We start from the raw sequence: 12,287 nt of genomic DNA on the forward strand, positions 1-12,287 counted from the left end.
GTTAAGAACTTTGCTTCAGGATAAGAACAGAAATCGTGCTCCGGCGGCGCGGCGGCAGCAGGAGGCCCCATTAGCTAAAGTGGTGCTTCAGGTTAAGAAGAGTTTCAGGTTAAGAACAGACCTCCGGAACGAATTAAGTACTTAACCCGAGATACTACTGTATACTGTGGCATGCTTGGAGCTAGTAATAATACGGTTTTGGGGTTTCTTTGGTTTTCTTATCCAAGTTTGGAGCTTAGAGATCCTAGGGTGGGCAGGGATTTAGCAGTATGAAATATTTAAAATTGTCAACCTGTTTCCAAGTTGCACCGCACAGAAGACCTAAGGACCTTTCTAATAACCTGGTCACAATTTATTTAAGGCTTAGTAGCCAAAACTAGAACTTTAAATTGAGCCGAGGAACAGAAAATATATATGTTTACCACATCGGTGTATATCAAACAACTCCATCTGTAAGAAGTAAGTTTTGCTAACAGAGCTATCTGATCTTTCCTTGTTTTGAGCCTGGCACATTCCATGGAACTGGGCTGTGTTGCTGTATGCACAGAGTGGGCTTTGCTATTCTAAATGATGTATTACGTAAGGAAGATCTTCTCTTAGATACAATTGACTCAGAAACATAAATGTGAATCGAGACATCAGTGGCATTCTGTGGAATGATGTCTCTAATTAACTAGTATTTTGGGAATGAATGTTTGGACTGTACCCTTTCGTGTCATTGTGTTTTAGATTCCGCGGTAAAGTAGCGGAATCTAAACAAGAATTACACATAGCACCAAAAATGTTGAAATATACATTTATTAAGAAACCAGAAGCCTTTCTACTTGGAATAACAGGTTTGGAACTGCCCAAGAAAGATGTTAGATTGTTTTTGTATGCCACAACTGCAGCTAGAATTTTGTTGGCCAAAAATTGGAAATTACAAGAAGTACCAAAAGTGGAGGAATGGCAGATGAAGATGATGGACTTTTGGGAGCTAGCCAACCTGACCGGAAGAGTCAGCAACCAGAAGGAGGAGGAGTACCAAGAGGAATGGAAGAAATTCAAAGTCTGTTTAGCTAAATATGTCAAGATAACTTAAGTAGAATTACTTGCGAGTTTCAGATAGGCCTAGGATTTAAATATGTGAGGTTGTGGAATACTATGTTGTTATAATGAAAAGAAAGAAAGATGTTAATCAACCAAGTAAATTCTATGTAAAAACAGTTTTGGAAAACTGCTACAATGATTTAGATGGAAACTCAGCCAGGGGGATTCGAGGAAATCACCTAACAATGTTAACAAAAATGGAATTATTACAGCTAGGATAAATGTTTGTTTGTATTTTTTTTAATGTTTTCTTTTAATGTTTGTGGATTTATGTGTTAGAAATTTGGAAAACTAATAAAAAAAATTGAAGAAAAAAAAGTTATTTAGAGCAGTCCCTAGACTCGTCTAAAGGAAACTTGGGTAACAAACGCCGGTTTAACAAATCACATGAATAAGAGAGAGAAAAGCTTGATGGGTTGTTCTCTAGATACTAGACTTATAGTGCAATCTTATTCGTCTCTGCTGAGTAGTTCTACTGGGTTCAATGGGGATTACCCTCGGATATGCATAGGACTGTAGCCTTGGGAACATGCGTAGACATGCATGGGCTGCAAACCGGATCCCACAAAAAATTCTACTTGCAACATACAAGGTGGGATTTGTGAGGAATTATGGGGGTGGGGAATTAACTATTGGGAAACTACTGAGAGTTGCAGCTAGGTGAGAATAAAACTGCTTCTCTAGCCCCAAGTCTGTCTGTCTGTCTGTCTCTCTCTGTGTTTTATCTTTCCCTCCTGGTAGTGTTCTGGAGAAGTGTTTGTGTGGGAACTGGAATAAACTGACAAGCACACACTGCTGATTCTGGTTACACTATTTTCCAGCATGTTTAAAGTTGATAGGTGCTCTTATTCCCATTGCAGCTGGGTCATAGAATCATAGCACCGAAGGGTTAGGAGGAACCACAATGGACAACCAACCTCTGTTTAAGAATCTCCAGTAAAGAAGGGTCCATCATGTTCCAAGTTGGTCCATTCCACTGTCAAACAGTTCTTACTATCAGAAAGTTCTTCCTAATCTTCAGTTGGAATCTGCTTTCTTGTCATTAGAATCCATTGGTTTAGGTCTTACCCTCTGGAGCAGCAAAAAGCAAGCTTGCTCCATCTTCCATGTGACAGCCCTTCAGATATTTGAAGATGGGTATCATATCACCTCTTAGTCTTCTCTTCCCCAGGCGAAACACCTCAACCATTCCTCATAAGGCTTGGTTTCAAGTCCCTTCGTCTTTTCACTGCTTTATTCTGTACATGTCGTTCCAGCTTGTCAATATCCTAAATATTCTAAAACTGTGGTGCCCAGGATTGGACACAGAATTCCAGGTGGGGATCTGCCCATGGCAGAATAGAGAGGTAGTTATTACTTCCTTTGATCTGGATCTCCTCCTTGGAGGAACAACGAAATAGGTCTGCAGGAAGCACTTTTTCCACTAATCATAATTCATCTCCCCCACCCTTAGCTATGATGACTTAGTGTTCTTGCAATCACTTTATCTGTACATATTATATCTAGGTTTTTAATTCTGCTTCTGTGAGTGGCTTCTTATTAATTTAGAATTCATAAATCTGCATAACCCCCTGTCTTGGGACAACAATATCAGGAAAATGGTTAATGTCATTTTTAATTATATTAATACAGATATTATCTCCAGGGAATTTGTAACATTTAGGCTTGTTGCAGACTACTTGACAATTTCAGAATTAAACACTTTTGCCAACCTAAGCAAAGTCTTATGTGTAAAAAAAAAAAAAGTTCATTGCAGTTGCAGAAAAATTAACCCACCACAACGTTTATCCAAGGGACAAGCATAATAATACTATTTTTTCTCCCCATGACACAACTTTACTTTTTAAACAAATAAAGCACCACTTTGCAACACAATCCCCTCCCCAGTCATGGTATACATACATTTGGAACATTGCCTAAGACTGAACATGATAAGCATCTGTAAATGGAAAAGAAGTGAGGTCTCCTCATCCAATAATATCTCACATGAGTGATGTTATGATTTTACCTGAACTTCCTGTTAAACCTGTTAAGAACATGAATGATGACTCTGTGCTTCATTCCTATAGTTTGTAACTATTCACTTAATAAACTAAATTTCAAAAGATGCAAAATGAGATTTCCAACTGAAATGTTTCCTCCACAACAGCAATTTGGGGAAATGCCCAGTTTCTTAATCACCATGTGTTAAAACATGTTGCACAAAAACAACACTTTGGGCAGGGGAGAGTGTTGGCGCATCTCAAAGGTATTGGAAGTGTAAAAAATAGTCTTATTTGGCCTTAAAAGGTAAAGGTAAAGGGACCCCTGACCATTAGGTCCAGTCGTGACCGACTCTGGGGTTGCGGTGCTCATCTCACTTTACTGGCTGAGGGAGCCGGCATACAGCTTCCGGGTCATGTGGCCAGCATGACTAAGCCGCTTCTGGCGAACCAGAGCAGTGCATGGAAACGCCGTTTACCTTCCCGCCGGAGTGGTACCTATTTATCTACTTGCACTTTGATGTGCTTTCAAACTGCTAGGTTGGCAGGAGCAGGGACCGAGCAACAGGAGCTCACCCCGCCGTGGGGATTCGAACTGCCAACCTTCTGATTGGCAAGTCCTAGGCTCTGTGGTTTAACCCACAGTGCCACCCATGTCCCTTCTATTTGGCCTTAGCCCAAAGCTTATTTTGGAGTGCAGTAATAAAACTTGAGTTCAGGCAGCTCATGGAGCTGCCAATCAAGTAAAGAACTGGGAACAAGGAGCAAACTTCAGTCTTCTCCACTTCTTGAACTTCTCAGTTGTTATGAAATGAACAAGACAAGAACATACATCATTTTTTTGCGCACGAAAAATAATAGGTGCATGAAGATCAGAAAAATAAGTGGAGCAGTCCAATTAGAGCTTGGCTTATTACCTGGGTGCTTTAATACTTGAAGAACCCCACCTCCTGCTTTGCCAATAATGCTTTGTAATGATGGTTCTATAATTAGGTGACAATTCTTTGTTGATGATCTTCAAAGCTGCAGTGCTTCTGAAATCCTGCAGTGATTACTACATCAAATGCTCAAATGTCTGCCCAGTCAGGTAACTTCAACCACATCAAGCTGAGCTCAGTCCAAGGTGTTTCACAGGGATTAGCAGATCTGCACAAGTGCAAAATATTTGCAGACATAGTCAGATTTCTATAGGTAGAGCTGTTTCATAGGTAGAGATTCCCTTTGCTCCACTGCAGACCCTCTGATGCATTAAAATAAAAGCCCCATTGCACCTTAAAGACAAATGCATTCATTATTGTATAAGAAGCCTACTTCTTCCGGAGTAACGACAATTATTTATTTAAATGATTCATATCCTACCCTTCCTCCCAAACAAACCCAATCCTATGTATGTCAACACAGAAGGTAGCCCCAGTGAGTTTAATTTGACTTAGTCCCAGCAACTAATGCTCTCCTGCACATAACCACTCATAAAACAGTATTAAAAACATAAAAACCAGCAAGAACTTAAACCAGCAGAGATAAAATAAGAATCATTTGGTAATGCCTGGGAGTAAAGAAAGGTTTTCAACGTAGTAATGTCAAGGTTTGCTTCTCTTCAAAGGGAATTCCAGAATACTGGTGCTTCTATGCTACAGGCATGAGCTCTAGTCACAGAATGCTTTACCAGGCACAGGGCCTTCTCGGTAGTGGTGCCTGCCCTGTGGAACACTCTCCATCAGGTGTCAAGGAGTTAAAAAACTATACAACTTTTAGAAGACATCTGAAGGCAGACCTGTTTTTAATGTTTGACGTTTAATTATGCTTTTGTATTTGTTCGAAGTCACCCAGAGTGGCTGGGGCAGCACAGTGAGATGGGTGGAGTACAAATAAAATAATTCTTCTTCTTCTTCTTCTTCCTGCAAGGCAGTGCCTTTTTCAGGGGATACTCAAGGGTACTCAGTACAGGCACCTCTTTTGTTGTTGTTAAAAAGTGCGGCACTTACTGTAACAACTTCATGGTGAGTACCGGCACCTATTTTTCTAGAAAGAAACCCCACTGCTGCATGGGAATGTGGCACCACCAGTAAATCTGTGACTGGGATGGATTATAGGAGGAGAGGCAGGTTCTCATGTCCCCTGCCCCCAAAACTATGTAAGGCTTTTCAACACAGTCAGCAAAACCCTGACTCTAGCTCTGTAGCAAATCCGCAGCCATTGCAACACTTTCAACGGAGGTGTCACATGATGCCCGGATGTTTTACACAACAGACACACGACACATGGAACGCATCAAAGGCTGCGATTACTTGGCAAACCAGCAGCCCAGTCCCATACGTATTGGCAGGTCCTGTAGCGCTCAGCATGGCTTGCGGTGCGACAACCCAACAGAAAACGAGGTGGCTTTTAGGGGCACGTCAGAAGAACCGTCGAACTTCTTGCAGATGCGAGCTTTCATGGCACAGGGCTGAAAAGTGATGCTGTAGCACATTTGATTGCTCTTTTAAGGTGCCGCCACAAGACTGCTGTGCTTTTGTGACACACATTAGTTGGGCTGTTGCTCCGGAACTCATGTCTAAGAAAACCCGCAAAGGTTTAGGCTGCGGAGGGTGGGGGTGAGGGAAGTGCGTTTAAGGCTGATAAACCCAGCCTAAGTAAAAGAATGCATGTGTCCTTTTTAAAAATATTTTTTATTAATTTTTCTGCTTTACAATTTCAAATAATCCTTTTACGTCCTTAAGTTATCAAGGACTTCCCTTCTTGTCTTTCCATGGTTCATTTTACATATCTTAAATTCCTGCATATTTTACAAAAACATACCAATCAGTTTTCCACTACTGCATTCATCAAAAACTTATTTACACTGTTGAATTTATCTTAATGCTGCCAGAGTTTTCAGCTGTAGAGTTATTTTCCATATATTCAATAAACGTTTTCCAATCTTCTTTAAACGTATGTTCTTCTTGTTCTCTTATTCTGTATGTTAAGTCTGCAAGTTGTGCATATTCTGTCAATTTAAGTTTCCCTTCCTGTTTGGTTGGGACCTCACTTGTTTTCCATTTTTGGGCTAACAAAACACGGGCCGCAGTTGTAGCATACATAAATAACTTTTTCTGACACCTGGGAATTTTGGTCTGAATTATCCCCAACAGAAAGGACTCTGGTGTTTGGGGCAGAAAGTACTTTTAAATCTGTTTTTCTTCGCAGGCTGGGATCGGGGGTGGAGAAAAGTACTTTTAAACATTCCCCGCCCCCCCCATTCATTGTAGATCATTTCCCAATACTCTTTTTATCCATGTCCCCCACATAGGAACACGCAAGTTTCCGTCACTTGGGAATGGTCGCCTGTTCTCGCAGCGCAAACACTGCGTTACCACCCCCCCTCCAAGTCCGGCGAATGGTTCCTGCGAAGAGCAGCCGCAACGCCCCCCACCCCCGCTTCAAGGAATGGTACGCTCCGGCTGCCGCGCAGCCGCGCGTGCAGCTACCGGCCCAGCGGCCGCCATTACTTCCGGCTGGGTCATCGCTATGGGGCTCCTCAGTGTCCTGCTCGTGGCCCGGAAGCGCTTGTAGCGGTTGCCCCGGAAGAGAAGGGAGAAGGGGCAGGGCTCAGCCCTGGTGGAGAGGCCGGAGGAGGCGACGGCGGGAGGCGGAGCTTGTGCCCTTTTCGCGCGGCTACTAGAGCGGAGTCTGGAGTGTCGCCGGTGGAGAGAGCGACGGGCGGGGAGGGGCTCGAAGAATATTCCCGGCGACGGGGGGCGGGGGTGGGGCCTCGGGGTCGGGAGGGTCACAGACTGGAGGGGGTTGGGAGGTTGAGAGGAAGAAGATGCTGCTCTTCGTGGAGGTGAGTGAGGGAATGAGCGGGCGCGCGCGAGGCGGCGGCGGCGAGGGGGAGGTTGGCCCGTGTTGAGGCACGTGACTCTGAGGCGGCTCGCGTGGGGGGGGGGGTTGGGACTGACACAGCAAATCTCTCCGCCTGACCCTCCCCTCTCCCTTTACATTGGGATAATCATCAACTGAGCTGAGGGAAGGTGGGGGCGGGGGGTGCGAGGAGGAGGGGAAGTGCCCAGTACGCGCGCGCTTCCTCCCTCGTTCACACCCCCCCCCGCACGTGCGCGCTCTCGCTCTCACGCAGAGACCCCGGGCGCTCCATGCGGGCGCAGGAAGCTCACGCTGCTGCCGGGCGGGTAATGTGGCGGCGGTGGGTGGGGTGGTCTCTTGCCTCGGTGGCTTAAGATGTGCATATGGGGCTGGAGGTGGGTGGCTGGCTGGCTCGGGTAGACGTCCCGAGGGGCGGCCCTGCTGCTTGGGGAGCCGGGTGGTTGTGGGTGTGCCCCCGCTCCCAAGGGCAGGCGTCGGAAGGAGCGGGAGGCCTTCGAGGCCGGCGGCGGCGGTGCGTGCGCGGGTTGGGTGACTTTTAAGGCTCCCGAGAGCTGGAAGCGTGGCTCGGGAGGGTGAAGGCGAAGCAGGCCTCCGGGCCCAGCTGGCCTGTGCTGAGAAACGGAGCGGCCGCGTTTGTGCGTGTGTGTGAATGGGAGCTTTTTTTTCCCGTGCGTGGCTGGTGGCTTCGCGTGGAGGGGGTTGGGGAAAGCCCGGGTGAAGGGAGGCCTTGAAAGGCACTGCAATGACCTTTTGTAAAAGTTGCTCTGGTGGTGGTTGCGGCGTGGAACATGGCCGGGCACGTGTGAAGGTTACACATTGAGGCCCGCGCCGGGGAGGGAAGATACTACTAGAACTATTTCCCCACCAACATATCCTCCTATCTTTTTAAAAAAAAAATAAAACCTGGAAGATTTCTTTTTACTCCCTCCGCCCAAATAGCTCCCCCCCCCAACCGCAGGCACATGGCATGAGTGCAAAATAATCAGCTGACTGCCTGGCTTTCTCTTTCTCTTGCCTAGCTAATGCTTTGAGTAGATTCCAGATTGTATTGTTCTTATTGTAGAAATGTTGCAACTTAGCAACTTGGCGCTGGCTTAACTGTGCCCATAAACAGCACGCTTTGAGTGGTGAAGAGGTGTAGTTTCTGGATCTGAAGGTGATTTTAACGAGATGGGTTTAATCGGTTTTCTTATTTGAAGAACTTAACACATGGTGATTATTGCAATAATATTGTTACTCGTTGTAACTAAACAGTATAGCTTTGTATCTTCTAGTACTGTGTAAATCTATTACTGTAGAAGGAAAAGTTTGTGAATGGGAGTTGTATGTAGCATATGGCTGTTTTCAAACAGTGCAAAGTCAAAATGGAGAATGACATTTTCAAATGCAATTCCAATCTTGTGATAAGATAAGCAGTTACTTAGATTAAGAAAGCATAAAAGTGTTTTTCGTGTTAAATATTTATTTGGAGTCTTACTTGTAGATCAGTTTTATACATGCCTTGAATCCAGTGGGACTTTCTTCAGTGGGACTTTCTAACAAGTAAATATGTATTAGAAGACAGCCTCAGGCACCCATTAAAATAATGCATGATGAAAGAGTGAATGCCTTAAATGCGTTTTCAGCAGAACCATTGACTTCTGACAAAGGTGTGTAATTAGAACCTATTTATAAGTCATACATTATATATATTTTTTATTTCACCAACAGGCCTCATGAGCACTTAAAGGGTGGACTAATGTGGCTGTTCAGTAGCATAAAGGTTATTCAATATAGATTGACTTTAGGTAAAAAGGGTTTGTGACTCTTAGTGTTCCAAGGTGTGCAAAATGTCAGAAAACATATGGATTCACAATACATTCCTATACATGTATAGTCATCGCATTACTCCTCAGTAAGTAAGTACATAAGGAATCACAGGAGTGTGTGAATAATTGGAATAATCACATCTATTTAGATGCAAACATGATATGAAGGCTAGGGACTAATTAAGAAAACTTACCATAGAAATAAATAAGCAGCTGCAGTAGTAGCCTTTCACAGCAATTTATTACACCTGGAGTGCTAGAATACTTTACCTATCTTAAAAACCAAAACCAAAATGGATATAAGCAGACCAGGAGGAAGAGTCTGTTCCTGTTTTAATTTCTTCTATTGGGAAAATGGCATGGCTGTTTGTAATGACTCGTCATTTGTTAGTAATAAATTGATTTTTCCAAGCATGCAAGCTTATCACTTTATAAAATAACTGAAAATGCATGCTTTTAAGGATGCAATCCTATACACACTTATCTGAGAGTGCTTACATCTGAGTAAACATGCCTAGGAATGTGCTGTAATTCATACAAAGAGAGCCAGTGTGGTGTAGTGGTTAAGAGTGGTAGACTCGTAATCTGGGGAACCGGGTTCGGGTCTCCGCTCCTCCACACGCAGCTGCTGGGTGACCTTGGGCTAGTCACACTTCTCTGAAGTCTCTCAGCCCTACTCACCTCACAGAGTGTTTGTTGTGGGTGAGGGAGGGAAAGGAGAATGTTAGCCGCTTTGAGACTCCTTCGGGTAGTGATAAAGTGGGATATCAAATCCAAACTCTTCTAAATGTGTGCCTATGGTGAGCCTTTCTTTTTTTAAAAAAAAAACTTTATAATGATGAACCTAGCCCTCACAACAATGTTTGTGGTGCATTCTTACTGTTTTAGTCTGTTTTGTTCCACAACTGTGGAATGGGTAGTAGTTTGAACTTCAGTACAATTGGACGGCTCCCTTTAGTGCAGTGAAGCGTTTTCTTTTAGCATCAGAGCCATTTCTGATCATCAGTTTGCAACAGAGCTGGTGCAAATGAGTTTGATTTCAAGTACAGTCGTACCTTGGAAGTCAAACAATCTGTTCCGAAATCCGTTCCGGAAGTCCATTCGACTTAAAAGTTCAGAAACCAAAGTGTGGCTTCTGCAGCCAATCGGAAGTCGCAGAAGCCCTGTTAGACGTTCGGCTTCCAAAAATAGGTTGCAAACCGGAACAGTCACTTCTGGGTTTGTGGCGTTTGGGTGCCAAAACGTTTGGGAACTAAGCTGTTCCATAACCAAGGTACAACTGTGCATGTTACCAACATGCTATATTTGTGATAGCTGTTTAACTTGTGTACCTTGTGCAAAATCTTAGAGCTCACGGGTGGGGAACCTTTTTGATTTAGTGAACCAGAACTTTATCTCCTCTCTCTCCACAGGCCTACTTTTGCAGGTGGGTGGAGCCACCCACTTGTGTTGAGGTTGTCAGGCGATTTGATAGGTGTGCATTCTTCCTCACCTCTCAAGGTTGCCCTGTGGGATGTTAGGGGGAGGGGTTCTGCTTTAACAGCATTTTTCCTGCAGGGAATGTGTTGGTGAAGCAGCACCCAACTGAATTGTAGTCTGCTCAGCAACTGATGAGCAGAGTCTTCAGTCCTGCTCCATGCTGGGACCTGAGCAGGATTTAATCTCCCTTCCTCAGTTGATGATTGTGGATTAAATCCTGCTGCTTTGGCTGTGTATGCCAATTCTCAGCAGGGGAATTGATGTGTGCAGCCAATGCAGAATTGAACCCTGACCATCAGCTGATACCACCCACCAGCAGCTGACTGAGAGGTGGAAGTAGGCTTGGGAAAATGGCCTTCTGGGCCAAATTTGACCTTGTGGGCAAAGGTTGGTCTGTGAAGTGGATGTTTCCAATTCCTGATTGGCTAATGACCATAGTGTTCATGGTTAAGTAAAAGAGTTCTAGGAGGGCATGCAATTTTAAACATACTTGCTTGCAAATAATACTTAATTGCAGTGGATCATTCAAGAATGCAAGCTTTGAATTTCTTTTGATATTCCTGATTTTTCTTATTCAGCTAATCTTAATTTTTTTCTTTATCAGTACCTTAGCCTCTATAATGACACCTCAAATCCAATGAATTGCCCATGTTGGTTTAAAGATGGCTGCAATTTTATTTACTTATGTTGTAAAGTTTTGGCATCTTGTTATAACATGGAGATTGAACTGGGAAGTCAATTTAGTGCTGAACACAGTGCTAAGAGGTCACTATCTCTTTTTCTTCTCTGCCTCTGGCAGCTGTGCAACTTTCAAACTAGGTAAGCTTCATTGGGGAAAGAGGCTGAGAGGGGATTCTGTGTGGTCGTTTGGCAACCATACAAGCATCTCTTGATGCTTCCTCTTAACCTGGAAGTGATGGGGAATGCTTCCATAGTTGCTTAGCAACTGCATGCGTGTTTCCCCTTCTACTGCTTTGTCTGTATAATGCATACTAGCTCAGTTGGCATGAATGTGGCTGAAAAAAGTGCAGCTGTTACCACCACTCCTTGCTTTAAAGTGTTAGCTAAGACTGGGAAGCAAAATCATTCCCCACTTCAATACTTCCACTGGGCTAGTGATAAATTGGATTTGGCCCATGGACTGTCAATTAGCAGTTTTTGATATTGAAGACCCTTCCATGCAGAGCTTGTCTGAGGCCCTGGGCAGGAGTCTTGTTATAATAAAGTTATAAACTTAAACAACGCCCCCTACCCCACCCCAGTCCCCAGCCCCCTGAGGCCTGGGACAAGTGTACCCGGCTGGGCCCCCACTGCTACCATATTGGTTGCTTTCTCATGTTTATATTTTGTATCTCCTAATCTGATTCATTATAAATTAGGAGTGTTGAATAACAGATTCTCATTATATACATAATAATGCATCTCCTTTTCTTGGATGAGTTTAGTAAAGTATATGTTGAAATACTCAAAAGTGGTGCTATGGTATAGCTAACCTTTAAGTACAGTAAAATGACTATTGAGTAACTTATTTGTTGGAGAAATAATAAACCTATGCTGAACAAAGGTAAAAAATCAAAGCAACAATACTACTTTGTTCCTGTTATCATAGTTCTAAAGCCAAAAATATTAGAGACTGGTGAATGAGTGATACCAACATAGAAATGTGTGATGGTTTGAATTTTTAGTGGAAACTGCATGACACATCAGACAGTGAAAGAAGTGCACGGTATGCAGTCTTGATATTGATTTTATATGGCACCCTTTTGAATATTAACTGCATTGCAAAGTTAAGTCAGGCATGTGCAGAACGCAAAGTGGGTGTGGATGGGTGGGGAATGGTAGGTAACAACTAGTGCAAGAGCTTCATTTTGCCAGTGTTACTTTAGTGCTGCCCATCTTGATCTTGTTTGGCAGAACTCTAATGATGATCTGTTCAGGGATGGACTGTGGATTGCAGGTGTTTAGTATATTTGTTACTAAACGCTCTGGGTTGGAACCAGAGAAAAGCATGCAGAAAGCGGATCGCAGAAGCTGACCTCTGCTTCCCCCAGAACTCCTCTGCTGAGTC

At 43.7% G+C, this 12,287-nt stretch overlaps 1 protein-coding gene across 1 annotated transcript in view; it reads left to right on the forward strand.

The window, feature by feature from the left end:
- Positions 1-7,133: 7,133 nt before the first annotated feature.
- Positions 7,134-12,287, forward strand: part of LARP4 (La ribonucleoprotein 4) — a 37,025-nt gene continuing 31,871 nt past the window's right edge. Inside the window, exon 1 of the mRNA XM_053375101.1 lies at positions 7,134-7,237. Coding sequence (XP_053231076.1) covers positions 7,202-7,237 — 36 coding nt within the window. The 5' untranslated portion in view covers positions 7,134-7,201. The remainder of the gene's footprint in view (positions 7,238-12,287) is intronic.

Source organism: Podarcis raffonei, chromosome 2 (assembly GCF_027172205.1).
Source record: "Podarcis raffonei isolate rPodRaf1 chromosome 2, rPodRaf1.pri, whole genome shotgun sequence".
Classification (NCBI taxonomy): domain Eukaryota; kingdom Metazoa; phylum Chordata; class Lepidosauria; order Squamata; family Lacertidae; genus Podarcis; species Podarcis raffonei.